Source organism: Eptesicus fuscus, chromosome 4 (assembly GCF_027574615.1).
Source record: "Eptesicus fuscus isolate TK198812 chromosome 4, DD_ASM_mEF_20220401, whole genome shotgun sequence".
NCBI classification, from domain to species: domain Eukaryota; kingdom Metazoa; phylum Chordata; class Mammalia; order Chiroptera; family Vespertilionidae; genus Eptesicus; species Eptesicus fuscus.
The window spans coordinates 49,031,120-49,051,397 of NC_072476.1; the positions used below are offsets into that span (position 1 = coordinate 49,031,120).

The window sequence follows — 20,278 nt, forward strand, 5'->3', positions numbered from 1 at the left end:
TACAAATTTGTATATCTAAAAACTCCTTACATATCTGTAGAATCTCAAAAGGTTCAATGATCAGAACTTGGAATAATTCAGAAATGAAAAGAAAGATGGGGAAACAGCCTATCTATACTAATAAAAGGGCAATATGCAAATTGGTCACGATGCCCTCACAGTAACAACCGAACAGCAAGCTGCATGGGGCGACCAGGCCGGCAGGGGGGTTAGTGAGGGACGACCAAATGACTGACCAGCAGGCCGGGTGGGGCGACACCCGGCTGGCAGGGGGAACAGTGAGGGGCAACCAGGCCGGCAGGAGGGGCAATTGGGGGCGATCAGGCCGGCAGGGGGGTTAGTTGGGAGTGACCAGGCCAGCAGGCAGAGGTGGTTAGGGGTGATCAGGCTGGCAGGGGGGCGAGTTAGGGCAATCAGGCAGGCAGGCAGGTGAGCAGATAGGAGCCAGTGATCCCGGATTAGATTGGGCCTAAACCAGCAGTCGGACATCCCCCAAGGGGTCCTGGATAGGAGAGGGCCCAGGCTGGGCTGAGGGGACCCACCCCACCCCCCCGTGCACAAATGTCGTACACCGGGCCTCTATTATATAATAAAGAGCTAATATGTTAATTAGACCGAAGAGCAGAACAACCATCTGGACAACCTCCCGGACAATGAAGCCAGGGCTGTGAGGGCCAGCAGAGGGAGCTGGGGCTGCAAAGACAGAGCCCCTTGCATGAATTTTGTGCATTGGGCCTCTAGTCATAAATAAAAGACATATTTTGAGCAAAATATTCCAAAAGTCGAGAATAGTAAGTTTTGTTAGTCATTAAGTACTTTATTATGTCATATACACATACCCTCCCCTGCTCTCCCTTTCCCCTCAGTTTGAGTTCCTATAAGGGAGAAGGGAGGACTTCATGAATAGCAGGTCATATTTTAAAAACGGACTTTATCAGCAGGTAACACAACACGGAATAGAGAAGTACAACACAGAGTGTTAAGCTGACTGCTCAGACGAATAGGTCTTTCTGACAAATGATTCAAATTTCCAAAACATAAATCCATTTTTACAAGAACAAACTATTCTATAAATCAAAAGAAAAGAGAAACATTATACCAGACCTTGTAAACAAACACAGTATTTTTTAGAAATAAACAGAGAATTCAACAGGGAATGTTATCCTTTTAATAGAAAGATGCTAATTTTGTTGTTTCCTATTTGGGGGGAGGGGGGGATTAAAAGCTATTTTGATCCAGTGTGGCAGAAAAAAAATTAAAAGTAGTTCTAAACAGAGCATAGCACATGAGTAGAGTGGTTAAGAGCAGCAAGAAACCTGGATCTGGAGGCATGGGTTTGAATTTTACCTCAAACACTTAACATGTGGCTTTGACCATACTATATTTTATCTGTGTGTCTCTCTGTGTTACAGGTAATGGAATTCTAAGTAAAATGCTTACAAATATTGGCAAATAATGGTGTGAGTTTTAGCTATTATTTCTCCATTGCAAATGCAAAATTTCAACTGGAAATACAACAGTGATATTAGTAAGTCAAGAATAAGTTATTATAATCTTACTAGAGGCCTGGTGCACGAAATTCGTGCATGGGCATGCGGAGGAGGGGGGTGTCCCTCAGCCCGGTCTTGGCCTGCAAAGACATCAGCATCCCTCACCCCGGCCTCTAGCCAGAGGTTCCTCCCCTCCTTCCGCACAGCCTCTGGGAAGATGCTTGTCCTAGGGCCTCCTCAGGGCCCCGGCCCACGACACCCTGCAGCTCAGGTACTTGGGGGCTTGGGCTTTCAGGTCTGGCTTCCTCACCTGGCATGGTGAGCATCAGCTGCCATGGGAGCCTTGCCTCAGGAGTCGCCCCCTTGGACCATACTACTTGCGAGTGTGTGTGTGGGGGGTGGCCTCGGCGGCAGTGATTTGATGTCTGTAGCGTGCCCGCTGACACCCGCCTCCCCCGCCCCCCTGCCACGCTGGTCCCGTCTGGACTGCTAGCAGGGGGCTTCCAGTCTGCAACTGGGGCTGCTGGGCTGCGACTGGGGGCTGTAGATGGAGGACCCCGGCACCCATAGGGCTCTGTCAGCATCAGGAACTGGAAAGATCCATTTTTCTGGTTCCTCCCCTGCCGCACGGATGCTGAGCTCGGGGCCCCACAGGCCCCTTCCCTCCTGCCGCAAGGCAGGCCGGGGCACGGACTCTGGGCATGCGGACACTGGGCTCGCGGCCCTACAGGCCCTTTCCCTTCCGCCGCACGGCCGGCCAGGGCGCAGACGCAGGGCTTGCGGACGTTGGGCTCATGGCCCCACAGGCCCCTTACCTCCCGCCGCACAGCTGTGGCATGGACACTGGGCTCGCGGCCCCAGTGGCCCCTTCCCCCCCACAGCACAGCCGTGGCGCGGACGCTGGGCTCGCACCGCCACTGGTGACGTGAGCTCAGCGTCCTGCTCCCAATCCTCTGGCCAGAGACCCCTCCGTGGCCAAGACCCCTCCTCTGGCCAGAGACCCCTCTGGGCTCCCGTTGCCGGGGCGATGCCTCCAGCATCTGCTATGGGCACCGCCATTTTTGTCGTGGAGTGATGGCTAATTTACTTATTACTCTTTTATTATATAGGATTGTGATACAGTAAATTTTGTAATAGCAAATCAGATAATTATTTCTAAATCCTTATGTTTACATTAAAGAAAATCAATTTTCAACTGTATTTTCCACTTTTATTTTGGCTTCACTAAATACAGTGTCTTAGGCATGTTAATCTTTTAGGTCTTGGTTTCCTCATCTATAATGGGGTTAATTATAGTACCTACTGGAAAATGTTTAGAGAATTAAATAAGTCAAATAATGTGAAGCACTTTAAAAAGCTAATAGCAAATAATAAGTACTCAATATGCTTTGCTAATATTGTAAGTATTATTTCTTCCTTTAATTACTAGGAAGCAGAATATAAGTGGTTGTGTGTGTGTGTGTGTGTGTGTGTGTGTGTGTGTAAAACCATACAAGAAATGAGGGCCACAAATATAAGGAAATACAACATTACCTTCAGACCCAATAGGTACAGATGACATCAGGGAAGTATATAATGGCAAAATATTAAATGATCTAAATATTTCTAAGTCATACCTTGCTCATCTAAATAATAAGGGATTTCTATTAGATAATAAAAATCCCTTTCAGTTTCAAATTTTAGGAAACCATGGCATACTATAGAGTTACTAGTAACAACTGACTATACCTTTTAAAAATATTTAATTTTATTAATAATAAAATATTTAATTTTATTACACTTCCGACTTTGTATTTTCCCAGAGAAAAGTTTAAGTAAGTGGCCCAGTAGGCTTTCTCACAAATCTAATTCAGCCTTAAAGAGCTGAAATACTCTATGGTAGAGTAGTTTCAAAAGAAAATATTTAAAGTAAGTTTTTCTATACAGTCTCTTGGCAGCTCAAATAAAGTAAACATTTGGGACATCTAAAAATATAACCAAAAATATAATTAAATGGCTTTTAAATTAAAAAGCAAAATTTAAATCTTAAACATAACCTTAATCTTAACTCCTATATCAGGACATCATATAGGGAAAAATTACATAAATTCTTAAATAAGTGTTGATGGATGGCAAACTAGCTCTCTTGGCTAGTACAATGTCAACTTTTTAGCTATTCAATACTCCTGTTTTTCCTTTCATTAAAAGAAAATAATAAACATCAGTTTTCAGCTTAGACAAAGTAATTTTAAATATCCCACCGAAAATAGACATAGCTTCATAAATTATATAGAAAAAAAAATTTGTTCAAAGATATACTAGTAGAAGGGCAGTCAAAGCAGTCAGGACTTGAGGGACAAAAATTCTGGAAAGAAAGAAAATGCATCAAGGTTACTGCATACAAGGTTAAAACTCAAAAGGCAATCACTTTTTTATACATGAAATATACCATGTTCATAGATTAGATGTCCTAATATTTGTAAAGAAGTTAACTGCACTCAAATTGATTCATAGATTGAATGCAATCCTAATCAAAGTCTCAACTTTTTTATATAGAAATTTAACAGTTGATCCATAGCCTGCATAAAACTACAAAGAACTAAGGATAACCAATGCAATCTTGAGAAGGAGAACAAAATTAGAAGACTTATCCTAGCAGATAATAAGATCTATAAAGCTGTAATAATTATATGAGATTAGTCAAATAGATAAAATCGCATACTATATGAATAGAGTTTAGATGCAGACCCATAGGAATGCAGTCAGGTTCATCATTAATGTCAAAGATGATGCTGCAGTGCAGTCAGCAAATTATAGTTTTTTCAATAAATAATGCTGGATATCTATATGGGCAAATGTGTGTCTTGATCCCTATCCTCACACTACTCACAACAATCAATTCCAAATGGACACAGAACTAAAAGTGGAAGGAAAACCAATAAAGGAAATGTATTTTCATGACCATCGAGTCAACAAAAATTTTTTAAACAGAATATACTAAGCACTAACCATAAAAGAAAATACTGTAATATTAGATTTAATTAAAATTAAGAATTTCTGTTAATCAAAAGACAGCACTAATTAAATGCAGACTACATAGGAGATAATATTGGCATAACTTTTATCTGAAAAAAGACTCAATCCAAAATACATAAAGGAACTATAAGTGGTTAGAAATAGACAAGCAAACCAATTTAAGGGGGAAAAATCATCAAAAGAGTTAAATAGGCATTTCATAAGAGAAGGTACCCAAGTGGCAATAAATTATGAGAAGAGGCTCAGCTAACCTCATTAACCACAGGGAAATACAAAATAAAATAATCACATCTGCCATAAAGGATAAAAATGAAAAATAAATCCTGACAATACAAAGTCTGAGTAAGGAAGTAGAGTAACTGAAATTATCATGCATGGCAATAGCTCATGTATCTATTTTGTAATATTGTTTGGCAATATCTAATTAAAGCTGAACATGTACTTAATTAATAACCAAAAAATTCCATCCCATTTTATACCCACAGAAACTCATATACTTGTACACTAAAACATGCACAAAATGTTCAAAGTGGTTTTATATGTAATAGAAGAAAACCAGAAACAACCCAAATATCCATTAACAATAGAATGGCTATATTGTAGTATAGTTATCAAATGGATAGGAATATTATACAGCATTAATAATGAATGAACTACTGCTCTACGCACAACATGGATGAATAATGTGGAGCAAAAAATGCTAGATGCAAAATAGCACATGCTTAAGATTGCCTTCCTATAAAATTTAAAAAGAAGAAACACTAATCATGGTGACAGAAGTAAAAATATGGTTACTTTTACAGGAGTTGGTAATGATGTGGGGAATTCCTGAGAGATTGCCATGCCGGGGCGCTATAAATGTTCTACCTCTTGATCTGGATGGTGGTTACATGGGGGTTTTTAAACTTAAAAAAATTATCTGCATACTTGTGGTTTGTGCACTACTCCTACGTATGTGATGTTTCAATCTTAAAAATTACTTTTAAAAAATTGCTCTAGTGTGCAAACAAAGGAGGAAATAGGTAAAATACCAAAATTAGGATTTAATTCTTCAGAGTCAGGCAGCAGAACCTTTTATGGAGTTCAAAACCATTCCCCAGGAAAATGTATTTAGAGATAAGATACCAACATATATACATGGCCCTCGAATCAAATGTACATATGTGAGCTTAATCCTTGAGAATATTACAGAGATGATTTAAACAGAATCCTGATGCTCAGAGTTCATAATCTGGTAGAAATTTAGTTGTAAGTACCTTGAATAAACTTGGTATTTAAGTTTATTTATCTATTTTATATTATTTAAGTTTTCTTAATAAACCTGAATTCTCACTACATAAATTGTGGTCCATTATCAGCCTTTAAATTTCCTACACAGTAACATCACTTCCCTTGTACAGTATTTTCACAGATTTTCTATTTTCTGAAAAGTTAACATGTGAATATAATAATCATGTTGGATAATTTTCTCATAAAGGGTCTGTTATGTGACTCTAGTTTGAATCTTGACTCACACAAAGCATCTGTTAAATGTTTTTATTAAGTCAGGAAAACTTGAATCTATTATTGAATTATTGCTAATTTTTAGATGTGGTAATTGTTTTATTATTCTATTATTTTATTTTTAAAAAATATTTTTATTGATTTCAGAGTGGGAGAGGGAGAGAGAGATAGAAACATCAATGATGAGAGAGAATCATTGATTGGCTGCCTTCTGCACACACCCTACTGGGGATCGAGCCCACAACCTGGGCATGTACCTTTGACCAGAATCAAATCTGGGACCCTTCAGTCCAAAGGCCGATGCTCTATCCACTGAGCCAAATCAAGTAGGGCAATGATTCTATTTTTAAACATAGTCCTTATCATTTAGAGATACACACTGAAATGGTTATAGATGAAACTACATGACATCTGAAATTTGCTCCAAAATAATCCTAGGGACAGGGAGATGACAGTGGGTCATAGCTGAAATGAAAGTGACATTGAGTTGATGAATGTTGTAGCTAATGAATGAGTTGCAGAATGGTGGGAATGTATTTGTATTATTCTCAAAACTTTAGGATACACTTTAAATTTTCCACCCCCGCCCAAAAAAAGAAAAGAGCAAGAATTATAATCAAATGATTAATTTTGGAAATTTTCTCATCTAAGAAAAACGCTAATGTATTCTCTGGACACAAGACATTTATTTGCAAAATTCATGACATGTTCACCTGCACCTGCCAGTCACACCACTAAATCACAAGGATGCCATTGTCAGAGAGAAACAATATCCTGTCAATGCTGGTAGAAAAAGAGATGATTGAAAAATGAACATCACACCTTAGTAGGTACATGTTTTCAACCAAATAAAAGTAATGGCCCTCTAATCTTCATGGAGTGATAGAAAATGGAAAACTCTGGAAATGGCACTAGAGTATCAGGTAATTTTCCTCTTCATGAATTACAATTTACATAAAATACATATTGTAAGAAATGCTATGATGCAGGACAAAAACTAAGGTTATTGTGTTTTAGCTTCATTTAATAATGAAGGCTCGACTTCAAAGAGAGTATCATAAGTAAATTTTTTCTCATTACCTTAACATTATACCGAGGTTGAGAATTCATATAATCAAAAAGCATCTGATAATTCTTGAACTGATGATCCCATTCCGTGCGTTCAACATAGCGGAAATCATCTCCTAGTGGGGCCAGAAGCACTGTAGTGCGGAAAAGTTTTGACTTCTTTCGGTACTGATCCAGAAGCATCTCAGCCCTACAGAACAAAAAAGGGAAAATATGAATAGTATTAAGAAATGAACAATGAGGCAACTCATTAAAAAGTATTATATCAAAAGAAATGGTCTATTTTACCTATCTCCTAGGTTAGTAAGATTTAGGGGGCAGATTTGTTTACCACACTAATTTTCATTATCCATTTAAAATATTCATATGTTCTTATCAGATGTAAAAACTCCTCAGAAAAATAAAGCCATATACTTATATTGGCATATAATTACTGGGGCATCAATGCCCTGTAAAGGTCAGCTATAGAGATGGGATCCCAGATAGCTGTGTTTTAAAATAATGTAGTCCAAAGGGGACATATGTAATACTTTCAACAATAAAGATTTAAAAAATAAATAAAATCATATAACAAATATCAGGAAAAAATAAAAAATAAAATTATGTAGTCTAGGAAGACAATAAGGATTTCTCATCTATATGAACTTTGAAGTTTGCTTTGACTTAATATCCGTTTCTCTAATTTAACCTAAAATTGCCTGATTAAACATTAAAAAGTATATTTTGAATGAAATCAATTATAGAGCCGCATTTCCTTTCTAAAGGAAAAAATCAATTCAGTTAACACCTGCCATCAATAACCTGAGTATTTTCCATGCTGTGTTCAATACTCAACAACAGATAAAGCTTAAGACTTGAGTGAGCTGTTTTGGTTTCTACCTCCCTGGGCTCTAGCCCATGACTCAAAAGATCAGTTAACCACAATTCGCTATGTTTTATATTTCATATTCTAGTATTCTGCAGAAAACCCTTTGGAAAATGCTGAACTGGGTACCATTTGAGGAAGTCTGAAAATACAAACTAAGACAAGGGCTTGTGAAAAGGAAATTAAACAAGCAGATGAACCAGAGTAGCTCTCCGTGTTTATAATACCAAAGCGCAAGAAATTAATGAAAAATTACAAATATGCTTTTTTACCCAGTATTTCAATTTTTACTTCAAGAATTATCGAGAAGTAAATTCCAATTCACAATATAAAAGCTTATGAAATAAACTCCAATAACAAAAATGATGGAAAGAAGCATTTTATAGAAATTATGAAAAAACATTTACCTAAATTGAGAATCTCAAATGATTTCTTTATATTGATACTCAGAAATTGCTTTATAAGAATTATATTATTAACCAAAGTTTAATAACTTGATAAAATATAACCATAATAATGTTCATAAATAAAATAATGCTTAGTTTTCTGAGATTAGCATTACTTGAGTACTTATTTTTTACTAGTAATTTACTAATATTCCAAGTTTACCAAAAACCATTTTAGATTACTCACAATTAAAAAATAAATCCAAGATTAATCACATTGAAAGAAATGAGACTAAAACAAATATATAACTCACAAATATATGATATACTATGATTGACCATTTAACCAGATCCTTCAGGCACCAGCATAAAAAAGGATATGTGATTTTTAATGTATTCCAAGGTTTGCTACCATGGTATATATGTGTAAAACACATAAAAGGAAAAGAATCAGGAACACTAATGATGCATCTTTTCCATTCAACAACTATTCTAACTTTCAAGCTTCTGCTCAGAAAGTGTCAACATTAGGAAAGCCCAGGGACCAGCCTATACCACCTGGCAGAGTGGATACTCACTAAATATATGGTAAACTAATGACCAATGAATTGACCAACATCACATTTCAAGATGCGCAGCTGCAATTTGCTCCTCACTTTTTCTACCAGGTATAAAATGTCAAGTAAAATAGAATTGAGGAAAAAAATCCTGAAACATCAAATCATCTGACATGTAAATCATCATCATATGTAAAATACAAGGTACTAAACCAAAAACTAAACTTGATGAAGAATGACATTTCTTTATTTTCAAAGTAAAGGAACCTGCTCAACTGAATGTATCAAATGTGTCACCTGTATATTATAATTAAACTTCATTTTATTTAGGGTATTAGAAAGTCAAGTGCCACTAAGCTGGGATGTCTGTGTTTGATCTCCATCACAACGTCAAAAGGAAGGTAATATTTGGATGTGAAATAACCAGCAGGGTTAAGATTTCAAGATTTATAACAATTTTTAAATCTACATAAATATTATATAGATTCATCTGTATGACCCCGTGTACCTGGAAACTAATTTCAGAATCACTGGAACTGATTGAGCATAAGGTGTGTTCCTGAAGGGTTAGACAACACAATAAAAGGCTTACACAAAATGCCTCTCAGATATTCTCAGCACCACCCAAAAAATAAAAAGAAGGGGTTCATAATAGCTATGGGTGCACTTGGACTCTACAACTGCTTATTACCCTTCAAGCAATTCCCCATCCCTGACCACCTGAGCTGAGAGAACTAGTGTAAATACCTGATTCAATGACACACAGCTGTTTCTCAAGTAGACAGGCAAAGCCACCCCTGGCCCCACCTCCTTTCCCTACATAATATACTGAGCTATTCTCTCATGCCTAAGCAGCCTAATCCCTGAAAGTAGGCTGTTCAATGGTTCTCACTGCTGTTGGAACCAATAAAATGAATCAAGGTTAATCTCTAATCTTGGATAGGTTTTCAAAACAATTATAAAAGTCAGATTTTGATGGAAAGGATCCATGGCTTGAAAATAGGCTGTCATGCTAAATACTTTTATGTTTGCCAGAGAGAGAGGTTCACACTGGAGTAATTTCTTTATGACCACTAGGACTTGCTCAAGGCAAAGAGACACAATCTCACCTTCCTCCTCACACACATTATTTAAAATGTAATTTTTACACATACATTTTCCAGAGCACAGTACAAAGATCTTACTTTATTTAAAAGGCTATATTATTTTTTTAGCAGAGTTGAGTGGTTTATATTATAACACAACGTTTCATTTTAATTTATTATATGCCACTAATTTTTAGTGGAGAAATTAAATTTTAAAAGCACCAAAATAAGACCTATAAAGAACTTATTTAATAATTCTGTCATTAGCACAATTTTCTTTTAAATATGTTCATTCCTTTGATTTTTATTTAAGTATATTTAAGTATAAATATTTCTAATTAAGTTTTCTATGATTCAAAAACATCATAAAGGTGCAGAGATGTATATTCATCAGGGCTGGGCAGCATTCACTAGTATTGGAATTGTTATTAAGGGAACAAATAATTACACTTTTATGTGTTCCATTTCAATAAATGTGTTTTTGCAGTTGGGTTGCTTTTCTTACCAATTTATACAATAGGGACCAGAAGTTTTATTATCAACAAAAGTATAGGAAATCAATCAAACACAGTAGAAGGCTTTTATAATGAGGGCAAAGGAGATGGTAATAACAGTTCATTATAGGTTATCTATTGTATATTGATCTACTATTGTTCATTTTCCATTAAGTTGTAACACATAACAGGCATCGTTAAGGCTCTGGCATTTTTGAGTTGCTTTAGATTTGGTTTGAATGAATACCGTGAACAAGGATAACGTTGGCTACTGAAGCCCATTTACTCAACCCTTCAGCAACAAGCAACTAATGCTTGCTTGTTCAAGATGTTGTCTTATGAAATGCATTATTTTCCTACCTGTTTTGGACATTTCCAAGATTTATTGTTTCTGGGGGCACTCCCCAGGGACAACCAAGTCTGCCTCCAGGAAGCCGTTTAAAATCAAACTGGCAGCATATTTTAGGATCAGGTCCGCAAGTGTGAGGGATGTCATAGCTGTAGAAGGGCATCATGTGGCAAAAAATATCTGTGACAGATCCCAGATCTAAAATAAAGAGTCAACAGACAAACCTGCATTTATAAATTTTGTTTTCCCAAAACTGTTAAAAATGCCAGTACTTTATACTTACATAATGCAAGCTCTTCCCTAAATCAACAACTCCTTTAACTACTTGTACATATACCCCAGCAGTACTGAATGACCACCAGCCTAAAGGAAGAGACTCACACCTCAGTCTCTGTCTCTATCTACCTCTTATATCTACACTTAGCAGATACAGAAGATTCCCATCCCGAACCAGCATCGGGTGACCTGGATGATACAAACTAAGCAGAAGCAAAATTTATAACCAGCTCATCCAACATTATGGCCATGTCCATCCCTGACTGCCAGTTTCTGACACATCTCTTCCCACCTTGGGTAACAGGATACACTGAGAGAGACCATTAGCTGCAGAGGCTGGATGTGGAGAGAGGAAGGAAGTAAAAGGGGGAACAGAAAGAACAAAGAAGGGTGTGTGTGTGACAATACTGGGCAAATTCCTATCCACTTCTCTAGTAAGAAGGAAGCTCAACCAGGAGAATTCAAGAAGTCCTTCCAACACTCACCAATAAAGAGCTAATGGGACTTTGCACCCATAAGGGAGCCTAGGAAAAGGAGCAGTAATTTTCAAAAACAAAACAAACAAACAAAAAAGATATGGAGAACACTGATTCCAGATGCGGAATTGTTTATAATTAAAATGTTAATGCCAGCAAGGTGTTGATATAATTGCCTTTGAGTTCAGAAGCCCACCCAGTGAGATTGAGGGCTTAACTAGGAGTTAAAAGTGGTTATATTTGCATGATCCTGATGGGTAGCTAGTTCTCCCCCTTTAGTTAGGTATGGATTTCCAATTTTCAGAAATGGGTATATGTTGCTTCCATAATACAGACAAAAGAAAGCAACATTTACATTATAAAAAGGAAAACAACTGCTTCATTAAGAACCAGCACACACAAAGAAGCTCAATTCCAAAACATAATTTTAAAGCAGCAAATTCAACTCTACCAGATAAGTCCTAAAATAGTTCAGTTCTACCTCACACTCCATTTAGCTTAAATAATTGCTAATTCTTTTCCAAACTTCAAAGCTGTTATAATCTGTATTAATTCTATATTGTCAGTCCTTTCACTGAATCACCTTACGACACCATGGATGTTGGTCACTAATGCTAGCTATCTGCACAGAGGTTGTCCCAAGTCTCAGAACTGATGGAACTTCCTTCTTTCTCCTAGGATCAAGGATATACTCACCCCTCTTTCTTTTCACACCATACTATTTAGCAGCCCATTTACATGTTTTCATTTATCTGCTGCATTTGGTGTTGTTTGTTTTTATCAAATGAGACCCTAATTTCCTTATAGGCAAGCATGTTTTCTAAACTTCTTCCAAGCAAGTTATTAACTACATAATAGTGCTCACTAATTTCCTATTGACTAATATTTGCAGGCAATTGGCATGTATGCAATAGTTTAAGTAGGGCTCCTACTTTAACAATCCTTTTTTAAGAAATGAATAAGCTCCTTTGCATTTGATCAAACCCTCTACAAGTTCTTGTTTTCCCTACAGATTTAATTTTCCAAAATAAAAAAGTATAGAGTTAATTATTTCCTTATTGAAACAAAGCAGTACATACAAGAAAGTTACTATCTAGATTTACAAATGATTTTTCTGAAACACTTAAGAGGGGGGTCTATATTACACAGGGATGCAAGTATGCTGTAATACAGTCATTTCTGAACATTGCTTTAGCAACTAAATCCTTTTTTCAGATGAAATTTGACTGAGAACTCTGTAGTGGGAAGGCAGTATACGCTGAGGGTTAGGAGTTTAGGCTCAGGACTGATTCAAATCTTGTCTCTGTACCTAATACCTGTTGACTTTTGGAAAATGACTTCCCATCTCTAAGCCACCATTTCTTCACTATACAAAAGGGATAATAATAGACCCTAATTTAAAGAATTATTTTGAAGACCTAATGAAAAGAGTTAATATAATGCACATAACACAATGCATGACCCCTAAAAAAGACTCAGTAAATAAAAATAAACTTAAAAATAAGATGTTCTGAATTTTAAATGGGGGTGGGAAAGGCAAAGGCCTACGAAGAGACCTAAATCTTGTCTCCTTTCACCCAACAAAGAGCTGCAAAAGTATGTCCCTGGAATGTGTGAGTTCCCATAAAACACAGTAAGAAAACAAGCAATAGGTAATATGACAGCTGATCTAGGAGGGTAGGATTAAGGTTTTAAAAGGCAGGTCTTTACTAGATGCAGAGACAGGAGAGAAAGAAAGAAATGCTAGCTGAATATGAGATAAAGGACTCGGTATTAGTTGTAATGCATGTTCAATTGTGATGAAAACAGGTACTTTTTAAACAGAAGTGAAAACATGATTTGAAAATCAAATTCCTTCTATTTATTTATTTTCTTTATGCATAAAAAAGAACCTACAATGTTCTATAGATAAATATATCCACCATTGCTTAAAAGAATTTCCACGCAAGTACTCTGTAAAAATAAGAATGTGTATCTTAGGTAACCTGATTTTCAAGATTGGCACTCTGAATAAAATCCAATATGGCATGAGTTCATAACCCTTGTGAAATAACATCTAGGTCAAGTGAGCTCTTCAACTTCCATCAAACCCTACATACCCCAATTCTGTCTCCAAAAAAACTCCAGCGTTTTATGCAATGCAAAATTCTTCTTAACTGCATAATGAACTCTCTGGATAAGCATGTGAGAAAATCCAGCACGTTTTAAAAGATAAGCCATTGTTGGTGAATTTCCGAAAGGATCAATAGACCAACCAGACCGAGGTTTCACTCCTGTTGAAAAAGAAAACAAGCATTATTTTTTTTAAGTTAACAAATAAAATAAAAAGAGGTCACAACACATTAAGACCCAGAATTCTGTGGTCTCCTGGATGCTAAGACAAAGGAACTGCCCAGCATTACCCGTTAGGAACATTCCCAACAGGTATCTCTGAAGGGAGGATTCTGCCACTGCCATGCCCTCTCAGGCTGGGGAAGCAAACTGGAAGTTAATCAGTTGGAGCAGAAATAAGCACTCTGTTGTCTAATAGGTAGAGATCTATTGCCATTCAATGGAGCTAGAGAAACAAACAGAATTAAGTCCTCTCTCTAGGATCTCACATGCCTGTCTTTGTGAAGCTGGATAATGCAGCAATCTGCTGTTATATAATAAAGATAAGTAAGCTAACTCATTTCAATTTGTACTCCCAAATCCCAACATTAAATATTTAGGCTGTCTTTTATACCTTACAACGGCTCCAAATCATCTTATTACACAGTGGCAGGAATGACCAAAATAACTACCATATTTCATTAAATCTTAAGGACTTTTTTGCATTAAATTTTTTTAAATTAGTTTACATTCAATATTTTTCTGTGTATTAATTTTAGATGTACAGCATAATGATTATACAATAATGTACTTTACAGAGTGATACCCCAATATTTCAAGAACCCACCTGGCCCCATACATAGTTATTATGATATTACTGACTATATTCCCCATGCTGTAATTTAAAACTCAAACTCTTCTGTAACTACCAATTTGTACTTTTAAATCCTTTCACCTTTTTCACTCAGTCTCCCAACCTCCTCCCCTCTATCAACAGTCAGTCTGTTCTCTCTGTTTTTGATGCTGGTGCTTTCTATCTAGAAGATGTCACTGGAATTTTTCATATCTGACTGCCACCAATATTAAGAGCCATCGACTAAATATCTCAACTTCAGAGGATAAAAAGTAAAATAAATAAATAAATATACCGATTAGAATTGATGAAATAAATTATTTATCTCGTATTATACATGTCTGATCTTTTATTTATTCGGGATTCTTAAAGACAGCTTCTACATACAACCTATAAATCAACCTAAGTAATATTACTGTGTGGTGTGTGTTTTTTTTTCATTTGAACACCTTTTTAACACCTTCCACATATTTAAGACTATGAGAGGCCCTAGGATTACAAAAATGAATTAATCTTAGTTCTGACTCTAGTTGCAGATACTATCATGCAAATAGGTGTAACACAGAATAACAGAAAAGACAGCAGTGGAAAGACCTCTATAGAACAACTAGAGGCCCCATGCACGACATTTGTGCCCTGCGGGGAGGGTGTCCCTCAGTCCGGCCTGTGCCCTCTTATAGTCCGGGACCCTCGGTGGATATCCGATTGGGCCTAAGCCGGCAGTCAGACATCCCGCTCGCAGTCTGGGGCTCTCGCAGTCTGGGACTTCTCGTTCCTTACCACCTGCCTGCAGCGGAGGCAGGAGAGCTCGCCAGCCATGAGCCCGGCTTCTGGCTGAGTGGCGCTCCCCCTGTGGGAGCTCACTGACCACCAGGGAGCAGCTCCTGCATTGAGTGCCTGCCCCCAGGTTGTCAGTGCACATCATAGCGACCAGTCGTTCTGCCATTGGTTGATTTGCATATTAGGGTTTTATTATATAGGATACTAGAGATAAACACCAAGATGGGAACCCAGCAAGAGAGACTGAGAAGGAAAAGTCAGAACTCTCAGAGGACCAAGAGTATGTGTCAGAACTTAAAAATCTGACCACATAAGATTTATGCATTTCACATATGTAATTTATTTCCAAAAACTGAAAAGAAATTTTGAACTTGGCTTAGTAATTTACCGGTGTGTGGCATTATGGGTTCACCAATTCTGAAATTACCTTTCATGTATTCAAAGAGTAAACAAATTAGGATGAAGAGGCCAGGATTTTTACTGTTAAGAGGACTACAAACATGTATATGGGAGACTGGAATGCACCCTAGGATTTTGAATTAAAATAGGAACTATCAGTACTAACTTAGGGTTTTACATACAAATACATGTGCACTCTCGCGTGTGTGCACGCACAAGCGCACACATACACACACACACACACACACACACACACACACACACACTTCCTAGTTCTGTGCACTAGATGGGCCTAGATGAAGTTAACACCTCAGTACCAATGAGCACACTATAGCTTTCAGGTATGGGTCTCTAAATACCATGCTCTAGTAAAACTTAAATAGCTTATTCTAGGGCTGAGGCTGGGAAGTACAAGGTAAGCCTGGAACATATTCTTGTGCCACAAATTAAATAACTGGTCAAAGAATTCTGGGGACATATTAAAATAACTTAGGAGACAGCCTGGTTAGGCTGGAAGCAAAATAAGAAAAGTCTAAAGGAGTCTCCAAAGAGACAGGATAGACCCCTGGATGAAATTCACCTGCTTCCTATTCCTTGTGATCCAAATCTAAGCCGGGCATGGCAGACATTTGCAGACACAAGGTCATAGTAAATCTTCATGACCTTGGGTTAGAAAATGTTTTCTTAAATATAACATCAAAAACATAAGTGATGAAAGCAAAAATTGATAGAATGTATTTCACCCTAATTGAAACTTTTGTTCATCAAAGAACCCCTTTAAGAAACTGAAATGACAACCCACAGAATGGAAAAAATTACTTCCAAATCATTATCCAACAAAAAACTTGTATCAAGAATATATAAAGAACACTTCCAAGTCAACAATAAAAGAACAAAGATTTTTTTCTTTATTGTTTAAAGCAGTGGTTCTCAACCTTTCTAATGCCGCGACCCTTTAATACAGTTCCTCATGTTGTGGTGCCCGTCAACCATAAAATTATTTTCATTATGTTGCTACTGTTATGTTGCTACTGTTAATGAATGTTGCTACTGTTAATGAATCGTAATGTAAATGTCTGTGTTTTCTGATAGTCTTAGGCTCTACAGCAGCGGTTCTCAACCTGTGGGTCACGACCCACAGGTTGAGAACCACTAGCAGGGTCCCCTAAGACCATCGCTACTGTTACGATTCATAAAAGTAGCAAAATTAGTTATGAAGTAGCAACGAAAATAATTTTATGGTTGGGCGTCACCACAACATGAGGAACTGTATTAAAGGGTCGCTGCATTAGAAAGGTTGAGAACCACTGGTTTAAAGTATTACATATGTCTCCTTTCCCACCCATTGACCTCTCCCCAGCCAAACGCACCCCCCAGTACATGCCCTCACACCCCTACTGTCTGTGTCCATGGGTTATGCTTATATGCATGCATACAAGTCCTTTGATTGATCTCTTACCCTCTCCCTCCCCTGCCTTCCCTCTGAGGTTGGGCGGTCTGTTCAATGCTTCTCTGTCTCTGGATTTATTTTTGTTCATCAATTTATGTTCTTCACTAGAGGCCCAGTGCACGAAATTCGTGCACGGGGGTGGGGGGTGTCCCGCAGCCCAGCTTGTACCCTCTCCAATCTGGGACCCCTCGAGGGATGTCTGACTGCCAATTTAGGCCCAATGCCACTGGGCAGTCGGACATCCCTCTCACAATCCAGGACTGCTGGCTCCCAACTGCTCACCTGCCTGCCTTCCTGATTGCCCCTAACCGCTTCTGCCTACCAGCCTGATCCCCTCTAACCACTCCTCTGCCAGCCTGATTGATGCCTAACTGCTCCCCTGCCAGCCTGTTTGCCCCTAACTGCCCTCCCCTGAAGGCCTGGTCACCCCTAACTGCCCTCCCCTACAGGCCTGGTCCCCCCCAAATGCTCTCCCCTGCAGGCCTGGGTCCCTCCCAACTGCCCTTCCATACAGGCCTGGTCGCCCCCAACTTCCCTCCTCTGCTGGCTTGGTCAACCCTAACTGCCCTCCCCTGCAGGCTTGATCGCCCACAACTGCCCTCCCTTGCAGGCCTGGTCCCTCCCAACTGCCCACCCCTGCTGGCCATCTTGTGGTGGCCATCTTGTGTCCACATGGGGGCAGGATCTTTGACCACATGGGGGCAGCCATCTTGTGTGTTGGAGTGATGGTCAATCTGTATATTACTCTTTTAGTAGATAGGATAGAGGCCTGCTGCACAGGTGGGGGCCGGCTTGTTTGCCCTGAAGGGTGTCCCGGATCAGGGTAGAGGTTCCCTTGGGGCATGGGGCAGCCTGGGCAAGGGGCCTATGGTGGTTTGCAGGCGGCCATGCCCCCTGGCGACCCAAGCGGAGGCCCTGGTATCTGGGATTTATTTACCTTCTACAATTGAAACTTTGTAGCCTGGAGCAGAGCCAAGCCTTCTGCTTGCTCCATGGCGGCAGCCATTTCTGTTGGGATTTATGTATCTTCTATAATTGAAACTTTGTAGCCTTAAGCGGAGGCCTGGGCCGACCAAGGTGTGCGGAAAGCTTGGCTTCCTCCATCGCTGGGGGCAACCCTAGCCTCCTGCTCTTTCCAGCTCCGAGGCTGCCGCCATTTCTGTTTGGATTTATGTATCTTCTATCATTGAAACTTTGTAGCCTTGAGTGGAGGCCTAGGCCGGCAAGGGCAGGTGGAAAGCTTGGCTTCCTCCATTGCCGGGGAAACCCAAGCCTCCCTCCTGCTTTCTGTGGCCGTAGTCATCTTGGTTGGGTTTATTTGCATATTGACTCCTGATTGGCTTGTGGGTGTGGCTTGTGGTGTAGCAGAGTGATGGTTAATTTGCATATTACTCTTTTATTAGATAGGATTATATTCCACAAATGAGTGAGATCATGTGATATATGTCTTTCTCCAACTGGCTTATTTCGCTTAGCATAATGCTCTCCAGGTCTATCCATGCGGTTGCAAATGGTAAGAGTTCCTTCTTTTTTACAGTAGGGTAGGATTCCCTTGTTTAGATGTATCACAGCTTTTTATCCACTCATCTCCTGATGGGCATTTAGGCTGTTTCCAAATCTTAGCTATTGCAAATTGTGCTGCTATGAACATAGGGGTGGATATATCTTTTGTGATTGGTGTTTCTGATTTCTTGGGATATATTCCTAGAAATGGGATTACTGGGTCAAATGGGAGTTCCATTTTTAATTTTTTTGAGGAAACTCCATACTGTTCTCCACAGTGGTTGCACCAGTCTGCATTCCCACCAGCAGTGCAAAACGGTTCCTTTTTCTCCACATCCTCACCAGCACTTGTCATTTTTGATTTGTTGATGATAGCCATTCTGACAGGTGTGAGATGGTACCTCATTGTCATTTTGATTTGCATCTCTCTGATGATTAATGACTTTGAGTACGTTTTCATATGTCTCTTGGCCTTCTGTATGTCCTCCTTCAAAGTGCCAATTTTGGTACTTTGCCCATTTTTTGATTGGACTCTTTATCTTCCTTTTGTTAAGTTGTATGAGTTCCCTGTAAATTTTGGAGATTAAACCCTTATCAAATATAACATTGGCAAATATGTTCTCCAATACAAGGGGCTCTCTTATTGTTTTGTTGATTGTTTTTTGTTTTTTGCTGTGTAGTAGCTTTATATTTTGATGTAGTCCCATTTGTTTATTTTCTCCTTAGTTTCCATTGCCTTAGGAGCTGTATCGGTAAAGATATTGCTACAATATATGTCTGATATTTTGCTGCCTATGGATTCTTCTAAGATTTTTATGGTTTCCCGTCTTATGTCTAAATCCTTTATCCATTTGGAGTTTATTTTTGTGTATGATGTAAGTTGGTGATCTAATTTCATTTTTTTGCATGTATCTGTTCAATTTTCCCAACACCATTTATTGAAGAAACTGTCTTGACTCCATTGTATGCTCTTGCCTCCTTTGTCAAATATGAATTGAGAATAATGGATTGGGTTGATTTCTGGGTTCTCTGTTCGTTCCATTGGTCTATATGTCTGTTCTTGTGCCATTACCAGGCAGTTTTGAGAACAGTGGCTTTGTAATATAGCTTGATTTCTGGTATTGTGATCCCTCCAACTTTGTTCTTCTTTCTCAGGATTGCTGTGGCTATTCAGGGTCTTTTTTCATTCCATATGAATTTTTGGAGTTTGTTTTAGGTCTGGGAAATATGCCATTGGTATTTTAATGGGAAATGCATTGAATCTGTAGATTGCTTTGGGTAGTATGGACATTTTAATGATGTTGATTCTACCAACCTGTGAACATGGTATGTTGTTCCATCTGTTTATGTCTTCCTCTCTTTTTTCAACGTCCTATAGTTTTCCGAGTACAGGTCTTTTACCTCCTTAGTTAAGTTTATTCCTAGGTGTCTTAATTTTTTTGTTGCAATGGTAAATGGAATTGTTTTTTTTTAGTTTCACTTTCTGGGATTTGATTATTGGTGTATAAAAAGGCCATAGATTTCTGGTTGTTAATTTTGTATCCTGCTACATTGCTGAATTCATTTATTAAGTCTAGTAGGTTTTTTGATGGAGTTTTTAGGGTTTTCTATGTATAATATTATGCCATCTGCAAATAA

General features: G+C 38.4%; 1 protein-coding gene across 1 annotated transcript in view; it reads right to left on the minus strand.

Annotated features, from left to right (window-relative positions):
* The window catches only part of MAN2A1 (mannosidase alpha class 2A member 1), a 155,701-nt gene that overhangs the window by 75,383 nt on the left and 60,040 nt on the right, over nucleotides 1-20,278 (minus strand). The window contains exons 6-8 of the mRNA XM_054715013.1: nucleotides 13,664-13,837; nucleotides 10,824-11,010; nucleotides 7,089-7,266 (exon numbers count right to left, since the gene is read on the minus strand). Coding sequence (XP_054570988.1) covers nucleotides 7,089-7,266; nucleotides 10,824-11,010; nucleotides 13,664-13,837 — 539 coding nt within the window. The remainder of the gene's footprint in view (nucleotides 1-7,088; nucleotides 7,267-10,823; nucleotides 11,011-13,663; nucleotides 13,838-20,278) is intronic.